Source organism: Lipotes vexillifer, unplaced genomic scaffold (genome assembly GCF_000442215.2).
Source record: "Lipotes vexillifer unplaced genomic scaffold, Lipotes_vexillifer_v1.1 scaffold875, whole genome shotgun sequence".
In the NCBI taxonomy this organism is placed as follows: domain Eukaryota; kingdom Metazoa; phylum Chordata; class Mammalia; order Artiodactyla; family Lipotidae; genus Lipotes; species Lipotes vexillifer.
Window position 1 is genome coordinate 2,255,336 of NW_006792177.1, and position 24,915 is coordinate 2,280,250.

The 24,915-nt window shown below is 43.4% G+C and overlaps 1 protein-coding gene across 1 annotated transcript in view; it reads right to left on the reverse strand.

The window, feature by feature from the left end:
• DNAAF9 (dynein axonemal assembly factor 9) overlaps nucleotides 1–24,915 on the reverse strand; it is a 189,723-nt gene that overhangs the window by 38,700 nt on the left and 126,108 nt on the right. Inside the window, exons 20-29 of the mRNA XM_007465433.1 lie at nucleotides 24,607–24,677; nucleotides 23,628–23,678; nucleotides 22,804–22,891; nucleotides 12,461–12,564; nucleotides 8,477–8,623; nucleotides 7,313–7,401; nucleotides 6,791–6,892; nucleotides 6,421–6,535; nucleotides 4,433–4,521; nucleotides 2,313–2,471 (exon numbers count right to left, since the gene is read on the reverse strand). Of these exons, the coding sequence (XP_007465495.1) occupies nucleotides 2,313–2,471; nucleotides 4,433–4,521; nucleotides 6,421–6,535; nucleotides 6,791–6,892; nucleotides 7,313–7,401; nucleotides 8,477–8,623; nucleotides 12,461–12,564; nucleotides 22,804–22,891; nucleotides 23,628–23,678; nucleotides 24,607–24,677 (1,015 nt within the window). The remainder of the gene's footprint in view (nucleotides 1–2,312; nucleotides 2,472–4,432; nucleotides 4,522–6,420; nucleotides 6,536–6,790; nucleotides 6,893–7,312; nucleotides 7,402–8,476; nucleotides 8,624–12,460; nucleotides 12,565–22,803; nucleotides 22,892–23,627; nucleotides 23,679–24,606; nucleotides 24,678–24,915) is intronic.

A 24,915-nucleotide genomic window follows, 5' to 3' on the forward strand; every position in this document is an offset into this window, starting at 1 on the left:
TATTATGATGTTGAGGCCAAACTTAAAACTTGTGTGCAATCTTCACCAGTCACTCTGGGCCACAGGATGGCAAGTTCTTGTTGAAGGTATATCTGTGTAACACAGACACTTCTCATGCATGTGTGTTTGTTCTGTGCCCCAAGTTAGCCACACATGAAATAACAATAATGGCAAGGTCACCACCCTACCCCACTATCTCCAAGACTTCCAGCACTCACCCTTGTAACACCACCAGTAGTCTGGTCTTCTTGCATATGTAGGGTGACTGGCGGGCAGAGCAGTTCTGTTGGGCCTCCAGGGCACTGGAAAGGTATCTCTGGAAGTGGGCAGCGTGAAAACATTCGGAGCTGTCCATGACTTGACGGTATATCATCCACCTAGAAATGGCAAGTGTAATCTCAGCATGAGGACCAGGTCCATAGGCTCTGCCAGTGGATTCAAATGTGACCAGTACTCCCACAGACTCTCTGTCCAGTGAACCCATACAGGAGAAAGCAATCCTGGCACCACAGAAACAGGCAGAGTGCACACTGGCTGGGTGGGGAGCCCTGTATCCTGCAATCACTACCACTGGAGCTTTGGGCAGGAAATGCCTTGCCACAGGATAAAAGGTCAGATAAGCACATGACCAACAGATTTCAGAGTTGAGAAAGACTCCTGAACAGGCAGTCACTTCCTGAAAGATCATTCAGTAAAATGGCTTCAGTCCAGTTTTCAGTAAAATTCTTGCTAAGAATAAGTAATGGGGGGAGGGGGAGTTCCCTAGCGGCCCAGTGGTTAGGATTCAGCACTTTCACTGCAGTGGCCCAGGTTCAATTCCTGGTAGGGGAACTGAGATCGCACATGCCACGTGGCACAGTCAAAAAAAAGAATAATGGGATAATGGGTAGGGTGAAGAATTCAGATTCTTTACAGAACAAAAGCAATGGAAACGAGGGAGGAACTGGTTAGCTATCGAGTACTTATGAAGGAGGCTCCCCACAGCGCCCTCCCACCACAATCTCCCACTCTAAACTCCCAAACTTCTAGGTGATTTCAGTCTTCTCAATTCTGCTATATAGCCTCCTGCAGGATGCCTTGCCTTTTTTTAAAAAAAAAAATTTATTTATTTAATTTATTTATTTTTGGTTGTATTGGGTCTTTGTTGCTGTGTATGGGCTTTCTCTAGTTGCAAGCGGGGGCTACTCTTTGCTGCAGTGTGCGAGCTTCTCACTGCGGTGGCTTCTCTTGTTGCAGAGCACGAGCTCTAGGTGCGCAGGCTTCAGGAATTGTGGCACATGGGCTTAGTTGCTCCGTGGCAACTAAGTGGGATCTTCCTGGACCAGGGCTCGAACCCGTGTCCCCTACATTGGCAGGCGGATTCTTAACCACTGCACCACCGGGGAAGCCCAGGATCCCTTACTTTGAGGTAGACCAACTAGTTATTGAAAGCCTGGTCGGGGGGCTTCCCTGGTGGCGCAGTGGTACCATCGGCCTGGCTTTCCTCCAGTCCTCACCATCACACCCCAGAGACCAAACAGGGTTTTGGATCCGGGCCTATTCTCTACTGGAAATAATTAGCCAGTTGAAAATACTAATTATTACGAGCACAAAAAAACACAGCATAGAACAAAAGCACTTTGTGAGAACTGCCAAAAGCTTCTTTATCACCAACTATAATGACAGCAGCAAAGAGCACAGCCCATGTTTTCCTGATCTGGCATGTTCTCCTCTGGGCCCAGGGGATGATGGGTGTGCTTCCTCCCTGGAAGCTCTTAGAACAGGTCAAGGGAAGCTCCTTGCAGCCAGAGCTCCCCAAGCAGTGGTACACACTCCGAAACTGTCCTCACAGGGAGCTCCTTGCCCAAATGGATTATTCATGCTCCTCACTGAGGGTCCAAGGAAACCCTCTTGCACTAGCCATTCCGTGGATGATGGGGCTCAAGACTAGAGTGTGGGGACTGTCTCTGCAACTCCACAGGAGGGAGGACTGAAAAAACTGAAGCTCCCTTGCCTCGGTGGCAAAGGAAGAAGCTTAGGGACCATTACTGTTAGAAGAATTATCAAAGAATCTTGCCCAGAAAACCGCCTCCCTAACTCTCTGCCTTCTGAGGATATTATGATGTTGAGGCCAAACTTAAAACTTGTGTGCAATCTTCACCAGTCACTCTGGGCCACAGGATGGCAAGTTCTTGTTGAAGGTATATCTGTGTAACACAGACACTTCTCATGCATGTGTGTTTGTTCTGTGCCCCAAGTTAGCCACACATGAAATAACAATAATGGCAAGGTCACCACCCTACCCCACTATCTCCAAGACTTCCAGCACTCACCCTTGTAACACCACCAGTAGTCTGGTCTTCTTGCATATGTAGGGTGACTGGCGGGCAGAGCAGTTCTGTTGGGCCTCCAGGGCACTGGAAAGGTATCTCTGGAAGTGGGCAGCGTGAAAACATTCGGAGCTGTCCATGACTTGACGGTATATCATCCACCTAGAAATGGCAAGTGTAATCTCAGCATGAGGACCAGGTCCATAGGCTCTGCCAGTGGATTCAAATGTGACCAGTACTCCCACAGACTCTCTGTCCAGTGAACCCATACAGGAGAAAGCAATCCTGGCACCACAGAAACAGGCAGAGTGCACACTGGCTGGGTGGGGAGCCCTGTATCCTGCAATCACTACCACTGGAGCTTTGGGCAGGAAATGCCTTGCCACAGGATAAAAGGTCAGATAAGCACATGACCAACAGATTTCAGAGTTGAGAAAGACTCCTGAACAGGCAGTCACTTCCTGAAAGATCATTCAGTAAAATGGCTTCAGTCCAGTTTTCAGTAAAATTCTTGCTAAGAATAAGTAATGGGGGGAGGGGGAGTTCCCTAGCGGCCCAGTGGTTAGGATTCAGCACTTTCACTGCAGTGGCCCAGGTTCAATTCCTGGTAGGGGAACTGAGATCGCACATGCCACGTGGCACAGTCAAAAAAAAGAATAATGGGATAATGGGTAGGGTGAAGAATTCAGATTCTTTACAGAACAAAAGCAATGGAAACGAGGGAGGAACTGGTTAGCTATCGAGTACTTATGAAGGAGGCTCCCCACAGCGCCCTCCCACCACAATCTCCCACTCTAAACTCCCAAACTTCTAGGTGATTTCAGTCTTCTCAATTCTGCTATATAGCCTCCTGCAGGATGCCTTGCCTTTTTTTAAAAAAAAAAATTTATTTATTTAATTTATTTATTTTTGGTTGTATTGGGTCTTTGTTGCTGTGTATGGGCTTTCTCTAGTTGCAAGCGGGGGCTACTCTTTGCTGCAGTGTGCGAGCTTCTCACTGCGGTGGCTTCTCTTGTTGCAGAGCACGAGCTCTAGGTGCGCAGGCTTCAGGAATTGTGGCACATGGGCTTAGTTGCTCCGTGGCAACTAAGTGGGATCTTCCTGGACCAGGGCTCGAACCCGTGTCCCCTACATTGGCAGGCGGATTCTTAACCACTGCACCACCGGGGAAGCCCAGGATCCCTTACTTTGAGGTAGACCAACTAGTTATTGAAAGCCTGGTCGGGGGGCTTCCCTGGTGGCGCAGTGGTTGAGAGTCCGCCTGCCGATGCAGGGGACATGGGTTCGTGCCCCGGTCCGGGAAGATCCCACATGCCGCGGAGTGGCTAGGCCCGTGAGCCATGGCCGCTGAGCCTGCGCGTCCAGAGCCTGTGCTCCGCAACGGGAGAGGTCCACGTACCACAAAAAAAAAAAAGCCTGGTCGGCAAGGGTTGTTTAGCAATCTGCCAGCCAAATGTAAGTGATGGATGAATGATTTCCCCAATTTTGCCTAAGCCAGCATGTCCCAGTTCCACCTGAGCTCACGCAGTCCCCTTGTGGTCACAGAAGGATCACATCCACCAGCTCTCAAGTTCTAACCACCCTGGTCCTGAATTCCCCTGCTGACCAGGCACATTCCCAGGCCTCTGCCCATGCTGGTCTTGCTGCTACAGGGCTCTTGCCCAGAAACCCAAGGGTTCATTCCCCCATTTCCTCAGGCCTTTGCTCAAATGTCACCTTCTCAGTGAGGTCTTCCCTGAGTACCCAATTTAAAACTGGAATCCCTCCCCCAGCCCAGCACTCCCTATAGCATTCTCTGCATTAATTTCTCCAAAGCACTTTTCACTAGCTAATATACTATTTTCCTTATCTGGTTAACTGTCTATCTTGCCAAACTAGAATACAAGCTCCATGAAGGCAGAGATTTTCTCATCTGTTTTGTTCATACGTCCCCTACAGTTAGAACAGTATCTGGCATACAGAAAGTACTCAGTATAAATGTGTTAAATGAATGGATGGATGGATGACCACTGCGCCGATACCAGTGACACCAAAGGTCAGTGCATGTTGAAGGTTTCCCAGTGCCAAGGTAGACCCAGACATAGAATCCCTTTCCCCAAAGCAAAGGCAGCAGCCATACTAACCTGCCGTATTCCTTATGCAGAGTGACCAGAAAAGCACAGAGCTCGCTAGCATGACAGCCTGGGAGGCCAGTTACAATGCTGATAATTACCTACATGAAAGAAAAGCCATGTGGGTTTGTGATTCAACTGGGAGGCAGCGTTGTGTAAGAGGTTAAAAGAACTGACTTCTTGAGCCAGGTTCTATGGGTATGAACCTCAGCACCAGCACTCACTAGCTATGTGACCTTGGGCTCACAACAGAATCTACCTTGCAGGGTGGATGTAATGATTAACTGAGTTAATATATGTAAACAAAATGCATGCAACAGTGTCTGGCACATAGCAAACACCATATACAACAATGTAGCGTTACTATAATAATTTCCATGGAGCAGGCTGTGACTAGATCAGTCTATGTGTGGAACAGATAACTAGTGAGAGCCTGCTGTATAGCACAGGGAACTCTACTCAATGCTCTGTGGTGACCTAGATGGGAGGGAAATCCAGAAGCGAGGGGATATGTGCATAAATATGGCTGATTCACTTCGCTGTACAGCAGAAACTAGCACAACATTGTGAAGCAGCTATACCCAATAAGCTAAAAAAACAAAAAAAGTATAATGGAAAATACTGGGCAGAAAGGTTTGGGACAAAAATGCCACAGGCTAAATTGGTGTCGTAAACTCAGCTAAGGAGGGGAGTGGCCTGTGCCTTCCAAGCCACAGGGCCTGAGCTAAGGAAACAAACTGGGTGAAGGAAGCACTTCTCAATCTTGATGGGGAGAAGAGGTGCCAGGCTGTACTTTCCTAATCTTGGCACATGACCACATGAAAACAGGGCCCTCTGCAGGCAGACATTCCAAAGCAACTCAAGAAATTCACCAACAAAGAAGGGGTCAAGCAGAGGAAGAAAGGAACCATGCATTTGCTGAAGGATAACGATGTCAGTGACATAGCATGGCAAGGGCTTCTTTAAGTATGTTTTATTTCACAATACACAAGACTCACTGGGACAGGTCTGGAGTGAAGTTCAACTTGGTGGCACTCATCACTTGAGCTAGTCCCATCAGCACAGAGATGGCTATGGATGCCTCTTTCATGGGAAACAGTTCTCCCTCCTCCCCTCTGACCAGACCCTTAGTCTGTATCCCTTTCTGTGCCTGTGGGCAGTACTCCATGTAACTGACTTTCTGTTTATACTCTTCCCAGCCAAATTTCTCCATCTTGGTTCCCATTCCTCAGCACCCACGCCTCAGCCTCTCAAATCCCAGCAAACATGCTCACAGCCAGATACCTTCTTACTTTAAGGCCAGTCCTGTAGCACTTGGTTATATGAAATATCAATACATATATTAAAAAAAATATTTAAAATATATAAAATATAACATTTTCATTTTTAAACTCTTGCTTAAGGGAAAAATGAGGCTTCTGACTGCTTAATGCTTCTATTTCCTTTTGCAGCTGAGTGTCTTCTAGATTTGCACAGAAATAAATGTCCTCTTTGAGCATATTATGACATATGGTTCCAAAGAAATGGTGGGAGGAGTCAAGAGGAGAGGCGTGTGAAGCAGGAGCAGATTAAAATCCACTCTTGGGAAGACAGTGTTTATAAAGTGTCACCTTATCCTGGTGGTGCTAGCAAGGTCTCGCTAACACTTCCCCTTACGAAGCTCAATGTGCCAGGTAAGTCCTTGCAACCAGAAAGAGCTGATGGCATGAGAGTACTGAGCAGGAGTTTGGAAGACCTGGAGGAGCAAGGGGAAGGCACAGCAATATGCCAGGGTTTCATCATTGCTATGGGGCTCAGCTGGGGTTAATGTAGATGCCTGTACACAGTCATTATATAGAGCAGGTTTCATGTGTATCATTACATCAGTATCCAGGGAGGTGGAGAGTCTTATAAAAGGGACTCTGCCTGAGCTCCTTTTGTTAATTGACACTGAAGATTAAGGGCAGGCTATCGGGATTATCTTCCCATGAATTCCCAGCTTATTTGGTGAGCTGCTGTACCTTGTCATTTTCTACTGTGTGAGTAGGGTTTTCAGCTTGCTGCAGAAGGACAGGGAAATGGGTCCTCATCATGGGTTCCCGACTAACGCTGCTGATGGCAAAATGCTGGAGAAACCTAGAAAAAGAAAGACAATGCTATTATGTTACCATCACCAGCCTTGCCTGAATGTGCCCATTCACATGATAAACTTATTTAATTGCTGAAAAGAAACCTTAGTGAATATCTCTAGAGAATAAAATTGTATATGGTGTGTCACTACTACTTTTTATAATTATTAAGAAGCTATAAAGAAAGAAAATGGAGCTTAGAAAGCACCAACTCTGAGGTTTCTGACATTTCAAAAGTCAGAAACAGAAAAACAGAGCTCACCCATCCAGCTCTGGGAGTTTGGCTGAGAGCAGCTTTAGAGGACTCCGTTTCTCCCCAGCAGAATGGCTCAGGACACTGAAGAGCTTCTGTGCACTGGAGTGTCTGGAATATCAAAGGCTCACAGATTAGAATTCCATCTCTCTACAGCAAACATACTTTACATAACTCGTTCTGATATTTTCAAGCCAAAGTCCCGTGAAAGAGTCAATACTTCTAAAACAAGCATCTCACTGACTTAAACAAAATTCGGCATTAATGCAAGATGACTGGTTTGCCCACATAGGAAGCCTGGCCTAAAACCTTTGGTAATACTATAGGTTTCTGATTCTTGGTGGATTTCATCTCTCTTGACTTTTGTTCCCCAAGGGCACTGGCTACCTGCAAGTTGGCAGCACTGGAATGATTGTGTCGGCCCTTTCAGAAGCCAGGACCCCTGTGTTACATAACACAAGTCATCCTGCAGAGAGAGCAGACACACACAGCCTAGGGAAGCAAGCATAAACACTGAAGGCAGCCACTTACAATCTCTTTTGTTCCACAGATAATCCATCTTCCTGGATCACTTTTAAAGACAGCCCTGAGTTAGCCTGCTGTTGCCAGGGGGAGAAGACCTAAACAAAACAGAATTTGAGCAAAGAACACTTTAAACCCAACAACAGGATATGGAACCCACATGGGGATTTGATGGCTGTTGAAAATCTAGACTGTCAGTACAGAGAAAAACCATCATAACAAACAAGTTTGTTCCAAAAATAGAGGCCTGAAGCAATTCTGTTCTGTATTTTTAAAAACTAGAATTTCTTTCTGGGTTCTTCTCCCAGGGATTCTGCTCCTTAAGAGGCCAGGAAGCACAGAGGAAGGTATCAGGTAATACTGTTCTGGCAGCAGGGGCATGTCTTCCCTGGTGATAGGGCCAGACAGAAGGAGTTTAAGCAACTCCTGCCTAGAGGCAGAGGAATAGCTGAAGAGAATCTCTAGGTTCCTAGACTGAAAGGACAAGCACAAGGAGGTAGAAGGACCAGCTGGCAGTAAGATGGAGACACAGACAGGCCCTAAAAGCTGCTCTGCAGCCAAGGCCAGTTCTTGCCTCCTCCCTGTTCTATGAATCTATCCTGAGGGAGGGACTGTCCTCTCAAAAGCTGTTGCATCACACCTTTCCAAGTATTTCCACCAGAATAAGACTGGCCATTTGTATGACTCTGGCTACTGCTCTGGCATAGCCTACTAAGAAGGCTGTAAAATTCTTGGTGAGCTCCCTCACTCGTGCAATCTGTGCTGAGAGCCTATGGTGTGCAGCCTGCCAGGTGGAACCACTTGCAAGGGCAGGGCCTATGAACCATGGGGAGGGAGAGTTTGGGGTGGGGTAGAGAGCTCTGATCCTGTAGGTAGGGCCTAACAACTCAATAAAGTAGCTAAAAGGAAAATGAGTCTAATTATGACTTATAAGGGACAAAGAATATTTTTCTTAGAAGTTAGAAAGCCTTTTGTTCAGTTCCTTTAGGTTCTCACCTTTCAATGGCAAGAGTACTATTCCAGGACCCAAAAAGATCAGAAGCAGCACCCTCACACCAGCCCTCCCAACTCTCCCTCTCAGCACCTCACTGTTAGCCCTGAAACATTGCCTTACCAACTAAATTGCTACGAAAAAGGGTAGTAATTGTTTTGCTGAATAATGATTGATGTTACCTCTGAGTAAAATGTTTGGTATATCTTGGATTTGGGGAAAAGGGCAATCATCAGAAAATTGTTTGATCCACGGAAATGAACTGGAAGATGGGGAAGCAATGAACTTTTGAAGTCTATCAGAAGGGCAGCAACAATACTGGTGGAATCCTAAAGAGAAAAAGAGGGAGCATCACTGAGAAAAGCCATATGCATGATACAAGCCCTCACATCTACTGTCAGAACACATATGGTGAATGTCAGTCCAGTTATTTTCACATTACGTGGTTTACTGGGATTCAGTTATAGATGTGCTTACCCACACCCAGTTTTAGGAGATATAGGAAGTACAGGGTCTTTTCTCCTAAACTGAAAATATCATCTCTTCCTAGGATATTAATCCCTTATCGGATAAATGATTTGCAAATATTTTCTCCCATTCTGTGGGCTGCATTTCACATTCTTAATAGAGTCTTCTGATGGAGAGAAGTTTTAAAATTTGATGAAGTCCAACTTATATATTTTTTTCTTTTGTTGTCTGTGCTTTTGGTGTCAAATCCAAGAAACTGCTGCCTAATCCAAGCTCACGAGGATTTACAGTCTAACTTCATTCTTTTGCATGTGGATATCCAGTTTTGCCAGCACTGTTTGTTGAAAAGACTGTCCTCTTCTCATTGAATGATCTTGGCACCCTTGTTGAAAATCATTTGACCATATAAGCAAGACTTTCTTTTTGGGCTCTCTATTCTGCTCCATTGGTCTATATATCTAATCTTACACCAATACCACACTGTTACAATTATTGTAGCTCTGTAGCTAGTTTTGAAATTAGGAAGTGTGAGTCCTCCAACTTTCTTCTTTTTCAAGATCATTTTGGCTATTTTGGCAAGGGAGTTCCTTGAGATTCCATATGAATTTCAGGATGGGTTTTTTTCATTTCTGCAAAAAACGCCATTGGGGTTTTAACAGGAATTGCCCTGAATCTATTGATTGCTTTGGGTAGTACTATCTTCTTATTTTAATATTAAGTTTTCCAGCCCATGAACGTGGGATGTCTTACCATTTATTTAGGTCTTCTTTAATTTCTTTCAGCAATGTTTTGTGGATTTTGGTGTTTTAAATCTTTCAACTCCTTGGTTAAATTTATTGGAATTGTTTCCTTAAGAACCGTTTCGGATTATTCACAGTTTGGGTACAGAAATGCAACTGTTTTTTTATCTGTTTATTTCGTATTCTGCAACATTGGTGAATTCGTTTGTTAATTCTAACAGTTTGTGTGTGTGTGTGTGTAATCTTTAGGAATTTCTACATATAAATCATGTCATCCATGAACAGAGCTACTTTTACTTCTTTCTTTCCAATTTAAATGTGTTTTATTTCTTTTGCTCACCTAATTGCTCTGGCTAGGACTTCCAATACTATGTTGAACAGACGTGGCAAAAGCAAGTATTTTCGTCTTGCTCCTGATCTTAGAGGAAAAGGTTTTTTTTTAAAGTTAGTTTATATATACTTTAAAATGTTTATTTATTGATTTTTGGCTGTGGGCTTCTCTAGTTGCAACACATGGGCTTAGTTGTGTTATGTGGGATTTTAGTTCCCTAACCAGGGACCAAACCTGGGCCTGCTGCATTGGGAGCATGGGGTCTTAACCACTGGACAGCCAGGGAAGTCCCTTTTTTTTAAAAAAATAATTTAAGATTTCATTATGAAAGTCATATGTTCATTAAATAAAAATTTGAGAAAAATATAAAAATAGAATAGAGAATAAAGGTTAAAAAAATTAATCCAAGGTCCCATCACCCAACTCCAACTACAGCTAACATTTTAGTACTTTTCCTTCTAGTCTGTTCTTCCTATTCATTCATTGACTTCCCTTTTTTATGTATTGGGAAATCATATTCACTTTTACAGTTTCATATCTTGCTTTTCAAACTTAATCTACCATTAGCATCTACCATGTTGTTGTAAACTATCTGTAAACATTTTCAAAGACTGTATCTGACTCCCCTCTTAGCCTACCACTATGACTGGACATTCATATTATCAATTCCACTTCACCTTTTGTTTACTTCACTGCACCTTTTATCTACTCTTTACTAACTTACTGTTATACATGGTAGCATGCATCTGATGTGCTTCCACGTATCTGTTAACTAACCTCACGTCCTCTGAACATTCATAACCTGGAACTCAGTGTTTTCATGTTAATAAAGTTAGAGCTCTTCATAGAGAAGAAACAGCAACTCATTTTTTTTTAAGCACCAAAACCAGTTTTCCTGGTTTGTGTTTTTGTCTTTTAATTCCCCTTTTGAATACTTTTTAGAGTTTTAAATTATTAGTGTGATAAATTTTATGCTACATCCATACAGTGGAATACTACTCATCAATAAAGCAATAAAAAGGAAAAACTATTGATACACACAACAACATGGATGACCTAAAAATCATGTTGAGTGAAAAATGCCAGGCTCAAAAGGGTACAGAATGTATGATGTCCATTTATATAACATTTTAGAAAATGCAAACGAATCTACAGTGACAGAAAGCTAGTAAGTGGTTGCCTGAAGCCAGAAGCTGGGGGAAAAGATGATCTGCAAAAAGGTATTAGAAAACTTTTGGGGGGTGACAAAAATCTGTATCTTGACTGTGCTGGTGGTTTCATGAATCTGTCAAAACTTTAAACAGATACAGTTAACTGTATGTATGTATGTATTTATAATATATTTTATTCAATCCAACATATCCAAAATATTTTAAATGTAATCAGTGTAAAAATATTATGAGATATTTTACATGCTTTTTTTTAGGTATAGCTGATGTACAATATTATATAAATTTCAGGTGTACAACATAGTGGTTCACAATTTTTAAGGGTTATATTCCATTTATAGTTATTATAAAATATTGGCTATATTCCCTGTGTTGTACAATAAGTCCTTGTAGCCAGTTAATTGCACTTAAAGTATATTTCAATAAATTATCAGCAAAAAGTTAAAAAATCCTTAAGTGGTCAAATCTGACAAACTGTTTCTTCAGAATTTCTTGTATCATTTCTAAGCTTAGATGAGAAAGTCTTCCTGTCCCTAAAGATTTAATAAATATTCATTTTTATATTCTCCTTAACTGGACTTATTGTGGTGATCATTTAATAATATATGTGTCTAAGACAGTAGATCTTAAAAGTTCTCATCAGAATCTGAAAAAGAATGGATATATGTATATGTATAACTGAATCGCTTTGCTGTACACCTGAAACTAATACACTGTAAATCAACTACACCCCAATATAAAATAAAAATTAAATTTAAAAAAGTTCTCATAAGAAAAATAATTTGTAACTATACCCTTCTTTCTACTTATGAAATTTTAAAATATTTAATTTTCTCAGAAGGTTATTTTCATTTTTGATATGAGTTAAAAATCCATCCCCACCCACCCCAAAATTAGGTAACTTATCATTCCAGCCCTTAAGTTTCACCCTTTCCTTCCTAATGTTGGAAGACTCTTTAACCTAATTAATATCACATATCAAAGCTTTCACCTAATATAGCCATCTAACCTGTCTGGTTGGTCTGCCTGCATTTTTGAACAGCCTTTAAAGAACCAGGTTCTATGTGGAAGAAAGACATAACTCTTTCTGACTTGCTCACAGAATTCATTTTCAGAGCTATCTGACCAAACCACTTTACCCGGTCTCTGTCCCGGCTCCCAAACAAGCTGGTTTTGAGGCTGAGACCACAAAGGGTGGAGGGCCTGCCCTCTGCTCTGGTGTCAGACTGTGATGAGCTGTACCCTGGCCAAAGGGTACAAGCTAGGGGAAACTCATAGCTACCCCTATGGCTCACAAGAGCCTCTCCATGACTTTCCTGCCTGCCTGCTTCAAGGGCAGCGCTGGTTCCTAACATCCTGCCCTGTGGTGGTAGAGGGAAGACAGGGAGTTATTTGATTTTCCCTCAGAAGTGTGAGTATCTTTCTGAACATCAAAACCATGGACGGTAAAACACCTACCCCATCATAAAACAAAACAGAATTCATGTGATCCTTGGAAATGATGATATTTCCGTGATGACGGTCAGAAAACAGAAGTCCACCAGAGAAGAAATGTACTTTCCCTGGAAGGAAAAGAGAGCTGGTAAGAGCTGGAGGGCTGGATTCTGGGGGCCAGTATCACAGTGTTCTTCCTGCAGTTTCCAGGCCAAGACAGAGTGGTAACTAGAGACCATCTGAAGTGCTTAAGTTAAACAATCTTTATGCTGAGAACTGTGCTCTGAGAAAGCCAATGTATCCTCTTAGGGCCTCAGAGAGAAATGAGGCATCAGATACAGTCTTTGCATAAGAATTAGAAAAAGCAACAAGTGAGTAAGTTATCAGCTGATGGAGAGAGGCAAAATTCACATTCACTTATGGGTGTCTTCCAGGGAAATACACTAAAAAAGACTTTGGGTATATCTGCTTCATTACTGAGTTTATAGATACTCCTTTCTACTATTTTGGCAGAAGCTGGCTCAGCTCTGAAATGACCACATCTCTCACATAAGGCCCAAGAAAGAGCACTAGGGCATCAGTTGTTGAAAGAATGGTGAAGGGTGCTTAAGAGCCCCTTGCCAGGAAAGGAACATGTGAGTTAGGCACTAAGTGAATTCTACAGACACTGAAGGCTGCTGTTCTGTAGTTCCCAAAAGCAAGATGGGTGGGACATGGACACTGAGTGTGGGTTCCTTAGAATAAGGATTTAGGTTTAAGGAGAGCTGCTTGTTTCCTGGGTGGCCAAGGTTACAGCAGCTCAGTATGGGCCCTAGGGAGTAGATCATAGAAATGATGGACACTAAGGTGACAAGGGTTAAGGCTGGGCCTGGGCTTGCTTTGGAGACCCAAATGAAGCACCCAGGGCACCCATAAGACCCCTAGGTGAAGCTGCTCTCTGGAATGGTCCAAGCTGGATCCTTCCTATTCCTGTAATAGCCTTTCTTTCCATGTTTTCACAAACAGAAAAGAGATAAAGTATTTCTTAGAGCTCAAGGCACAGGCTTGGGGAAAACCGCCAATATCTTACTGCTAAGGCAGAGGACATGAGACCAAGAAGAGGGACTGATTCCTTGAGCTGCAGTTCTAAAAAGGCAGCCCCAAAGCTGTGTAAGTTGTAATGACAAGAAGAGCAAAGGCCAAGTTTTGAAGGTTTCCTGAAAAGGTGGGGTTTCAGGAGGCAGAGAGGGGCCTAGAGAGTATGTGTGCTTGTGTGTGTGCATGTTAATGGGGGGTGGGGAGAAGTGGGGGAGGTGGAGGCAGTTTTTAGGTACTAGAAGATGGTTTGAAGCCTGAATCTCAACAAAAGAACAAGACAACCAATCAGAGGGAACTAATGCCAACCTTACCAGCCAGCCCAGTTCAAGGCACTCAATGGTTCAAGTCCTGTAAGTCTCCTACCCGCTAATAAGTAAAACCTAGCCTTACCTACACAGTCTTGCCCTATGGCCCTCCTGAGTGGAGGCTCCTCATGCCCCAGCCTCATCCTGCACCCATGCCAAGGTTCATCACTGCTGTTCCCAGACCATTCCCTCCCACAATGGCACAATATTTTCATTCCCTCAGAGACTCATGCCCCTCCCTTCCTTCACTGCTCATATCTACTGCCCTCCTAATTATGCTACAACACTTCAAATAGCTTCTGAATGTGTTTACAGTCTTCTCTTCCAAAGCCGACACTCCCATTCCCTCTGAGAGATCAGGGGGTGGGCCATGCCATGCTCTGGCCTTGCTGCTCCTCAATGCCAGTTCCATACCAGTAAAGCAGCACCCAGAATGTCTTAACTTCTGAAATCTTCAGCTCCAGAACCTACTCTCTGACTACAAAATGCCATCATACTTTTAACTATCTCACTCCCCAAACCTCATCCCATGATGTCACTGAGGCTTTGAAGCCTTCAGTTCCCCCATTTTCCCTTATTGCTCAGAAATTTCTGACTTTCCTCTCATCCACATTCAGGGCCAATCCCCAGGGACAAGACAAACTTTTGATCTCTGTTTTGTCAGGGAAAGGGATGGGAACAGATTTTATTTAGTATTTACTAAGCACCAACCATGTCATATATATTATAGTTTTCCATCTTTGCAACAACTGTAAGAGTTAGTATTATTTTTAGAGGACTGATGGGAAAACTCAAGCTTAGAGAGATCTTCCCAAAAGTCATAGAACTGCTTGATAGTGGAGCCAAGTACAGAACACAGGTTTGTCTGATGCCAGGGCACTGTACCACGCTAGCCACTTTGATTCTCTTTTTTCCTTTACTTCTGCTCTACCCACAGCCCATTTGTGGCTAATCTGATGAGGTACCTTCTCTGCTTGCTCAACCTCAACAAGCCCTCAGTGCTGCCTGGCAGTCCCACCACTGCCATCTCCTTCCATCAACTCCTCCAGGGCCCAACCAAAGCCCTTAACATGCTCCTAACACCACAACTTCTTAAACTCCAGCCACAAGATGACTCTACCTACTGTTAAAGAGGAAAGAGGGGTCAACAGGTGTAATCAGGTAGAAACTGCTCCCCTACCAACTGCTTAGTATCCGGACCCTTCCATGTCCTGGGCTCACCGTCCACCTGTATACCTCTAACATGAAGCTTCTCAGGAACAAGTACCACTCAAAGGCCTCCTGGACAAACCTCAGAATCACTCCAAAGCTTCCAGAAAACAGCACATATCTGAGAGTTGGTACATTCCAAGTAGTCACTGGGAAGAAGGGAAAAGAAGTGGATCAGGGTGGTCATGTCCAGCACTTCTTCTCCCCCTAGATTCTAAAGCCTCAAAACAAAATGGAAAAGAGGCAGAGAGAAATTCACAAGGCAGTGCTGGAAAAGTACTCACTATGGGGCTTGGCCCAGGGCAAGAGCTGATTTTAGTACTGGTGCAGACTGTTCTGTGTTGCAACTACCCTTTGCTCTGGGAATAGAAACTCTGTTATTATTCTCAGGGCACACATGAGATAACTGAAGTCTCTCACTGGGTGGTCTAATGCCAGTGCCCCAGTCTCTTAGATCCTAATCCACTTGAAGTAGTAACACTTCCAGTATCTGTTCTGGACTTGTGACTGTCAAACTGTTATCTGATAGGACATGCCTTTGCAAGGGCTTCTCAGTGACTGGGGGAGCCAATTCCTGATGAGATCTCCCTGGCTCCTTAACCAATCCCTGGTGCCTTGCTTAATGGGCTCTTTCATTCCTTCTCCATTCTGTGAGTCTGAAAACCCAAGGTAAGAGGAAGTTCCCCCTCAGTACCCAAGAAGTAGCAGGGGACTACAGCAGGGCTGTCTCTGACTGACCTCTACACCCCCAGACGTCTAACAGGAATGAGCCCTCAGGGCAAAATAAGACACCAAATGTTAATGAAGAATTTGGCTTTTCCTCCTTCAGACAACTGGCTGTACAAATAAAAACCCCTGGACTTCCCTGGTGGCGCAGTGGTTAAGAATTCGCCTGCCAATGTAGGGGACACGGGTTTGAGCTCTGGTCCAGGAAGATCCCACATGCTGCGGAGCAACTAAGCCCATGCGCCACAACTACTGAGCCTGCACTTTAGAGCACTTGAGCCACAGCTACTGAGCCCACGTGCCTAGAGCCCATGCTCTGCAACAAGAGAAGCCACCGCAATGAGAAGCATGTGCATCACAACGAAGACTAGCCCCCACTCGCCACAACTAGAGAAAGCCCTCATGCAGCAAAGACCCAACACAGCCAAAAATAAATAAATAAATTAATTAAAAAAATAAATAAATAAAATAAAAATCCTCCAATGGCCCAGCCTGTGTAAAGAGGGAACATTATCACTGCTGGGAAAATATTATGATGCAATGGCTGGATAATTTTCCTTCTGTGTGTGTGACAGTATGTGAAGTATACACATATGATTTAAAGAAAAAACCCGGGCTTCCCTGGTGGCACAGTGGTTGAGAGTCTGCCTGCCGATGCAGGGGATGCGGGTTTGTGCCCTGGTCTGGGAAGATCCCACATGCCGCAGAGCAGCTGGGCCTGTGAACCATGGCCGCTGAGCCTGCATGTCCAGAGCCTGTGCTCCGCAACGGGAGAGACCACAGCAGTGAGAGGCCCGTGTACCGAAAAAAAAAAAGAAGAAAAAAACCTAAACAACAACAAACCCTGATGCCTGTATATGCATCACTCAGCTTAAGAAATCAAGTATTCCTAGTGCCTTTGAAGCATCCTCAATGTCCTTCCTCAAAGGCCCTCTCTCTTCCACCCAGAGGGAACCAATATCCCAAATTTTATGTAGCTTTACCATACTTCAATGTATCTATAAACTATATATGATTTAGTCTTGTCTCTTTTACTTTCATACAAATGGAATCTTAATACATGTGTTCTTTTGTGACTTGCTTACTTCTTTCAGCATCCTGCTCCTGAGAGTCATCCATGCTGTAGGTAACACTCAACTGTGGGTAATATGTATGTTGTAGGTATATGCTATATAATTCATTCATGTTCAGTGCTGCAGAGAACTTTCTCTTTTAAAGTGTCCCTCAACAGTTTCATATCAGCACAAGGGAACACATGAGAGGGTGTAGAATGAAGCAGATGGCCACTGCCTGGGCCTCCCCATCACAGGAAGGTGAAACTCAGCTTGGTCACCAAAGTTCTCAGACTTTATGTGTCAATGGTACCAGCATCTCTGCTCCTCACTGCTAAAAAATCTCTGCCTGATGGAAAAAATACTCTGGAATCTGTAAATTGCTACAGGGATAATGAAGGTGCTGCCCGAGGGCCAACCATTCACTGAGGCTTGTAGGAAATAGTAGATATATGGTCAACTGATATTCAACAAAGGTGCAAAGACAATTCAAAGTAGAAAGGAGAGTCTTTTCAACAAATGGTGCTGGAAAAAATGGATATTCCCATGTAAAACAATGAACATCAATTCATACTTTGCACCAGATACTCTCTGCCCACTCGCACCAGCCACAGTGGAAAAACTCATACTTCATAGGGATGGCAGGTAGTGTTCTCAGAATGATTTTGCCTCACTACCAGGATAAAATTAGTCCTAAACTAAATGCTGCTCTGATTCTTGCCTAACAAAGCTTAAAAGAAAGGCCCAGATGATAAGAGTAGAAGAGAAATAGAGCAGTTATTATCACTGTATTCCCTATGTTCGCGGCTAGAGGAAAGACTGAACCATGTTAACCTGAGACATGAAAGATGTAAAAAATGTCTAAATTGAACTTCTAGAGATGAAAAATACAATTTCTGAGAAGAAAAAAACACTGGATAAGACTAATGACATGACAACTGTTGAGAGCTTAGCTACTCCGTGGTACTGCTATCTCAGCATCCATCTTGTTTGGCCAAGCGGCCTGCACGGGCCTTAAACTGACACTAGCCCCTTCATGCGAGCGCATGCCCTAGACAACAGCCTGTAGAGTCACAAGCAAATGTAAGTTCCTGATATGACTTTCCCAGAAGCCCGTCATCAACAGTCTCCCCTGCCTCCTTAGTGCCTTCCCCTTGTGTGCCCCTTATATAAGACCTCCATGGAGCTTACCAAAATTCCTCTTTTTTGGTTTGAATTGACCAGTTTGGCCTTAGCCAAAAGGCTAAGGGATCCCAAAGCACTCCAACCCACAGACCCTAATAAAGGCAGGTACCCAGGTCCAGCCTGCACCTTGCCTTGACCACTGCCCCCTGCCTCCCACACCTCCGTGTAGCCCCTTAAGGCATGCCATTTCAATTTCTTTTGTGGTCTTTTGTTGAACCTGGCTCACCATCCAGCAGCCTGTGTTCCATATGACAAATGTTAATTTAACAAACTCATAACAACAATGCAGAACAAAAGATTAGTAAATCAGAATATGTAGAAACTATGCAAAATAAAACACAAAGAGAAAAAAGACTAAAAATAATTGTACAGAGCATCAGGGAGCTGTGGGACAACTTTAGGCAGCCAAATGTATGTAATTGGAATCCTTGAAGGAGAGGGGAAAAACTGAAGAAATAATGGCCAAAAAATTTCCAAATTTGAGGAAAACTCTAAATCCATCAATTCAAGAAACTAAATGAATCCCAAGCATAAGCAACATGAAGAAAACCACACCAGTCACATAAAGATCAGACTGCTTAAAATCTGTTATAAAAAGAAAGAAAATCTTAAAAGCAGCTGGTAATAAAAGACACCTTATACAGAAAGGAACAAAGATAAGAATGACAGTAGATTTCTGCTCAGAAATAATGTTAGCAAGAAGACAGTGGAGTGGAGCAACATCTTTAAAGCACAGAAAGAAATGGTCAACCTACAATTCTTTACCAAGTGAAAATATCTTTCAAAAGCCTCAGGGTTGGGACTTCTGAAATGGCTGTGAGGAGTCTGGAAAATTCTCTCCCCAGGAAGCAGCCATAAAACTGGACTGTCAAAAACAACTAGTTAAGGACTCTGGAAATGGACTAAAGTTATACAACAAAACTGAGAAGCATTTAAGGAATTCTACTGAAGCTTGGTAAGAACAGTGGAAATCTATGGTATTTTAGCTTGGGGCTATTCACATTACCTCCCCTCCAGCTCTCTGGTGCAGAAGTCTTATGAAGGAGAGAGGTTGGCCTGCTGGAGTGGCTGACTTTATCTGGGGGCAAAGCACAGAAAATTCCATACGTAGGGATATCAAAAACCAAAGCAATCCAAATGGCAAACATGGGACTTCTCTGGTGGCATGGTGGATAAGACTCTGTGCTCCCAATGCAGGGGGCCCAGGTTCGATCCCTGGTCAGGGAACTAGATCCCACATGCATGTCTCAACTAAGAGTTCATAGCTACAACTAAGGAGCCGGTGAGCCTCAACTAATGAGCCCGAGAACTGCAAATAAGGAGCCCGCCTGCCGCAATTAAGACCTGGTACAACAACAACAACAACAAAATAAATATTAAACAACAACAACAAAGTGGCAAACATTCAGGGAAGACGAACACACCAGAGATCTCAATGCTGGCTGGTACAACCAGCCAGAAATGTAACAGGAAAATCAGAGGATTGAGACCATAGATGGCAATTATGTCTTTACATACCACAAGAAAGATGTGTTGTAAGGCACTGTCCTGGTGCCAGGTGCACCAAGAGACAAGTACAGGAATGCTCATGAGAGCACTGTCTGCAATAGCAAAAAACTATAAACAACTCAAATGTCCATCAAGAGTCAAAAGGATAAACAGCATATTTTCATACAAAGCAATCCTATGGAACCATGAAAATGAATGAGCCTTATGGCTACGCACAACCATCTGGATGAATCTTAGGACCAGAACACTGAGTGAAAAAAGCAAGTCCCAGAAGAACACAATAGAGTATGATCCTAATTTGTATTGAATTCAAAAATAAGACATTGTTTAGGGATATAGGCATATGTGGTAAAACTCTAAAAGCAGGCTCCTGAGGATTAGGTACTGGGCAGCTTGCCTGACCAAGGTCAGCAGGGTAGGGAAGAGAAGGGCACATAAAGGAAATGAATGAAAAGGAAGCTGCATAACAAAAAGTCTTTTGATAGCAGAAGTCACTAACTGGGAAAGGGAAAAGATACCAGAGCTGGAAACATTTCAAGGTAAAGGAAGTACTATTCTTTTTGTCCATAAGTAGTGCACTGGGCCATCCCTAGACCAAAAATCAAAAGACCTGGACCACCCTCCCAGATGTCACCACTAACTTGTACTATAACCTCAGACCCATTTTTCACCTTCTATGGGGCTCAAGATACGAAGATCAATCAAGATAATGCATGCTGGTGAGCTCTTTAAATGCCTTCAGAGGATGGGAATAGATAAATCTCAGTCTCAACTCCAGGCATATTTACCTAGATCCAAATGACATTTAAGCTTCAGGACCCCTCACCTGCTCAAGGCCCTTTTCAAGGCCCAGAGAAGAGACTTAACCCTTCTGTATGTACTATTTTTCCTTAAGAGAGCCCTGAAGTGGTGAAATGCTTAATACACAGCCAGAGGATACTCCTATTTAAATTCTCTGCTCTACTGAAATTTCCTGCCTTAGAAAACCATCTCCTAAATTCAAACTACATTTTCCTCAGGAACTAAGAAAGTGTGAAATCTAAGCTCTCAAGTGTGTGACTAACAAGGTCCCAGAAATTCCTGGCTTTATTCGTGTATAGAGACCTCAGGATACACTGAATCTTCCTGGATAACTCAATACAGTGTAAGATTATTTTTCTAACAAGGACTTTTGCTAAGAAGGTGCAAACTAATTTTGGCAAATATCCTTGCTAAATATTATAACTGGCTCAACTATGATACAGCACAACCACCTCTGTGTTGTGTCTACAAGCTGATTTTAAAACATTATGCAACTTTGCCTCAAGGCTGGGAGTACTGTCACACACTCTCCTGTCTTTGGCAAATGTTCCTAACTTCCTGGTTTTTTGCACCAGGATCTGGAGAGGCAGAAATGCAGGGGGCACAGCATGATAAAAAATGCTACCTGGCATTTTGTGGATCGAAAACCAGGACTCCTTGTGCTTTATCTTCTATGACAATGGAGGAGCCAAGTTTAACCACTGATCTGAGAACATGGAGAGCAACTTGTCACTGGAGAGAATATTTTCAAGAAGAACAAATTATCCAGAGAGGGAATCTGCTTAGTAAAGGATGAGGAATTTGTGGAGTAAGTCATAACTCCTCTTCCACAAAAAAGGCTTATCTAACAGGGAAAGAATAGGACTCATAAGAAAATGTTATTTTGTGGAAACCAAAAAGGAGCATGGAATGAATCCCCAGGAAATCCATGTAAGACCAACACAGTTCTTGAGAATTCTACATCAGCAGAAACACTGCCAGCTTGGACTGTAAGGGATAGAGAGAATAGAAAAATGAAAGGAGACTGTTGGACCCCCAAACTTCTAGCGGCAAGAAGCAGGCTGATAAAACTAGTCAGCTACAAAGTGCCACCTTCATGAAAAGGAAGGACGACAGAGGTATAGCCACAGACCAGAGGGCAGAGTCATGAGCCCAGAGGGCAAAACTAAGAGTTTAGAGGGTAGAACCAAGAGCCCGGGGGGCAGAACTAAGGGCCATGGAGGACTATTCCTAGGCCTTGAAACCTAATCTAGGAACTGGAGTTTGTCTAGCTGAATTTCAAAGCTGCCTTGGGGTTGGGACTCCTTTTTACCTTTCATTTCCCCCCTTTTTAATATGAATGTCTGTAACTGTTATCCTATGCCAGTCCTACCTTGTATGTTGTGAGGGCTGGGGCAGATAACTTGCCTCTAATTTCACAGGGCTACAGATGGAAAGGAATTGTGTTCAGGACCTGTACTTTATGAATTAGCTCCAGAGCCTCACGTACAGCTGATTTAAATAATCTTGATGATGAGATTATGGATTTTTCAGTTGGTGAGATTTAAGACTCTGAATTGTTACCATAATGGAATGAGGCTTGTGGGTGGGGGTGATTATATCGTGTGAGAATCGTGGGGCCCAGAGGGCACACTGTGATAGGCAGAAATTTAAAACAGCCCCCATGATCTTCATCCTCTTAGGTTACTCCTGTATTCATGTAACATTATATGGCAAAAGGGAGATTATCTGATTGGGCCTCCTCTAATCACATAAGCCCTTTATAAGCAGACTTTTCTCTGCCTGGTAGAAGAGGAGTTCAGAGAGATTCGAAGTGTGAAAGAGATTCAACACAATTAAGGTTCTTTGTTGCTGAGATGGAGGGGGTCACAGGGCAAGGACTCCTGGGAGGAGGAGTTAAGAGTGGTCCCAGTTGATAGCCAGCAATGAAAGAGGCCCCTCAGTCCTACAGTCTGAAGGAAATGCACTCTGCAAACAACCTGGATGAGCTTGGGAGCAGGTTCTTTCCCAGAGCCTCCAGATATAAGCCTGGTTAATGCCCTGACTTCAGTCTTATGAAACCCTAAACATGAACCCAGCAAAGCCTTCCTGGACTTCTGACCACAGAACTGTGAGAAAATAAATGCATGTTGTTTTAAGCTACCGAATTTGTGGTAATTTGCTACACAGCAGTTAAAAACTAACCCAGGTTTTGTTTTGGCCCAACAGAACCTATTTCTGGACATGTTGCTGCTCTAGCCCATTCTGAGAGCAATCCTCACGCAGCAGCAAGAGGACCAGGTGCAGTTCTGGCACCAGTCCTTTCTAGCACAAATTTCCTCATCTGGAAAATGGACAGATCAAAAGAGAAAGCTTTTGTAAGTAAGAAAGAAAGTAAGAAAACACTTCTACACCAACAAGTTTTTTCAGATATCAGATGTGTTATTAATTACAACACTCACGTTGAAACCTGTGAAAGAGGTACCCAGACAGAGTCAAAAACAGAAAAGTCAGAGCCGCTCACCTTCCTCAGGCCAAGACTGTTGATTACTAGAATAAAGATACGCCCCTTCTCCTCTAGTTAGAAAAGTGCCCAGGAAACACTCATCTCCCTTTAAAAAACAAACACAAAGAGCAGGTGATTTACAGCATAAACATTCAGAGAATCAAAAGTCCTGCCCAAGTCAGTCTGTCTACAGAGGCTGCTAAGTCAGCCTCAGATTTACCCAGCTTCTTTCATGGCCTTTGGCACTGCTTGGCTCTTTGCCATGTTACTGGTATTCGTGACTCGTGCTGAGAAAAAGAATGTTAAGGTCCTCTCTGAGTCTAGGCACCATGGTCTGCAATGCTTGTTCATGTTCCCATAGATTTATATCCTCTGATAAAAGAGGCAGCTTCTCCTTGGCCTAAAGCCTTGACCTCTTAGCTCTACATGTCTAGGCCAATTTGAGATCTGCATGTATGTAATTTATTTATGCCACACCACGCGGCATGTGGGATCTTAGTTCCCCGACCAGGGATTGAACCCGCATCCCCTGCACTGGAAGCGGGAAGTCTTAACCACTGGACAGCTAGGGAAGTCCCTGAGATCTGCTTTTAAAAGTACTGGGAGATTTTGAAAAAACACCTAAAGGTTTAAGTGGCAGAAAGAATCGCTCTAGTTTGTACCCCATACATGGTTATTTCTAGAGGTCTGCTGGGAAGGGGAAGAATACAAAAAGGAATTGAGACAAGAAGGTACAGAACATTTAGATTAGCAGTAAGAGGAAATATTTTAAGTTGTTTTCATAAATTGTTTACATTTCATTTTGATATGATGTTAACATTAAGAATAAGAAGGCTGCTTACCATAACCGATTGCTGGGTTTTCTCAGAAAATTTTACTTCAATATCTTCTACCTGTGTCCAAAAGGAGTGCAGATTTTCAGTTTACTACTTCAAAGGCAAAACTCCGCTAGGTCTCCCTTGTGTTCACATATTTCTAAGAGAGCAGTCCCTCCACCAAATCCAGTGTTCTCAGGCCCTGATGGCTGGCAGAGCTGGCTGCTGGTTACAAAGCTCAGAGCACCAGGCCATGATGGGCTCTCTCATGGGGACCTGAAGTCCAGCTAAATGAGCCTACGATATGTGGAGAGGATATGTTAGTCTCCACTTACATTTCACTTCGGAGAAAACTATTTTTAGGAGTGAAGGAAAGAGAACATTTTAAAGTATTTTGAATGTGTTCTCATTTAAACATGTTCACATTAGAGGATGACTCTTGCTCTCCTCTATTCATGTCAGGATTGTAGAAACAGAATATAAACAGATTCTGAAATAGGTACTCAGACCATTACTAGATTCACTGCTGTCATATTTTCTGTGTCCCAAGGCACCAGAGTTTCAGATCAAGTCCCACAGAAGAAGATGGGACCATTCCACATGTAGAGACGTGGTTGTAAAAATTCAGCAGCAACTATTCTGACCAGAAGAGGGAGCACATGGTCCACTTCTCACTTTCCCTGTGACCTTGGACAGGTTGGTCAATTTCTAAACCTCAGTCTCCTCATCTGTAAAATGAGGGTGTTAATTTTTTCCTTTCACAATTTAACAGGACCCAGATAACTGAGTTCCTTTCTTTTGGAACTTTTCCAAGATTATAAGAAAGTTAAAGAAACTAGATTCATCTGTATAAAGAAAAAGAGCAGAGATAAAAACTTCTATTCCTGAAAAGTGGCTAGGTAAGGATCTGACATCCCACCAGGACCCAATGAAGAGGCTCTTCCTTAAACGTTCTCCCCAGTTTCTCCACGTTTATGTCCACTTTCACCTGATGAATGACACTAACCAGCCAGGAGCAGAATCTGGGTATGGCAGCTGTCAGGATTATGAAGCTGGTTTCTGTGGTAACAGTGCCATCTGCAGGAAGACCATAGATATGCCGGTTACTGCCCACCACCAAAGCCCACCTTGCAGGCCCCAGACTGCCTCCCCTTCTCAGGAGTGAGGGCTCCTCTTATTAGTATACAGAGTCTGAGGCCTTCAGAAAATGAAAACTTCCTCATTTGGGTACAGGGAGTCTAATGAGGGGATGGAGAAAGGCTTCCCCATGTGATTAACTCTGTTCTTTTTACACCAAATAGAAATACATATTTAA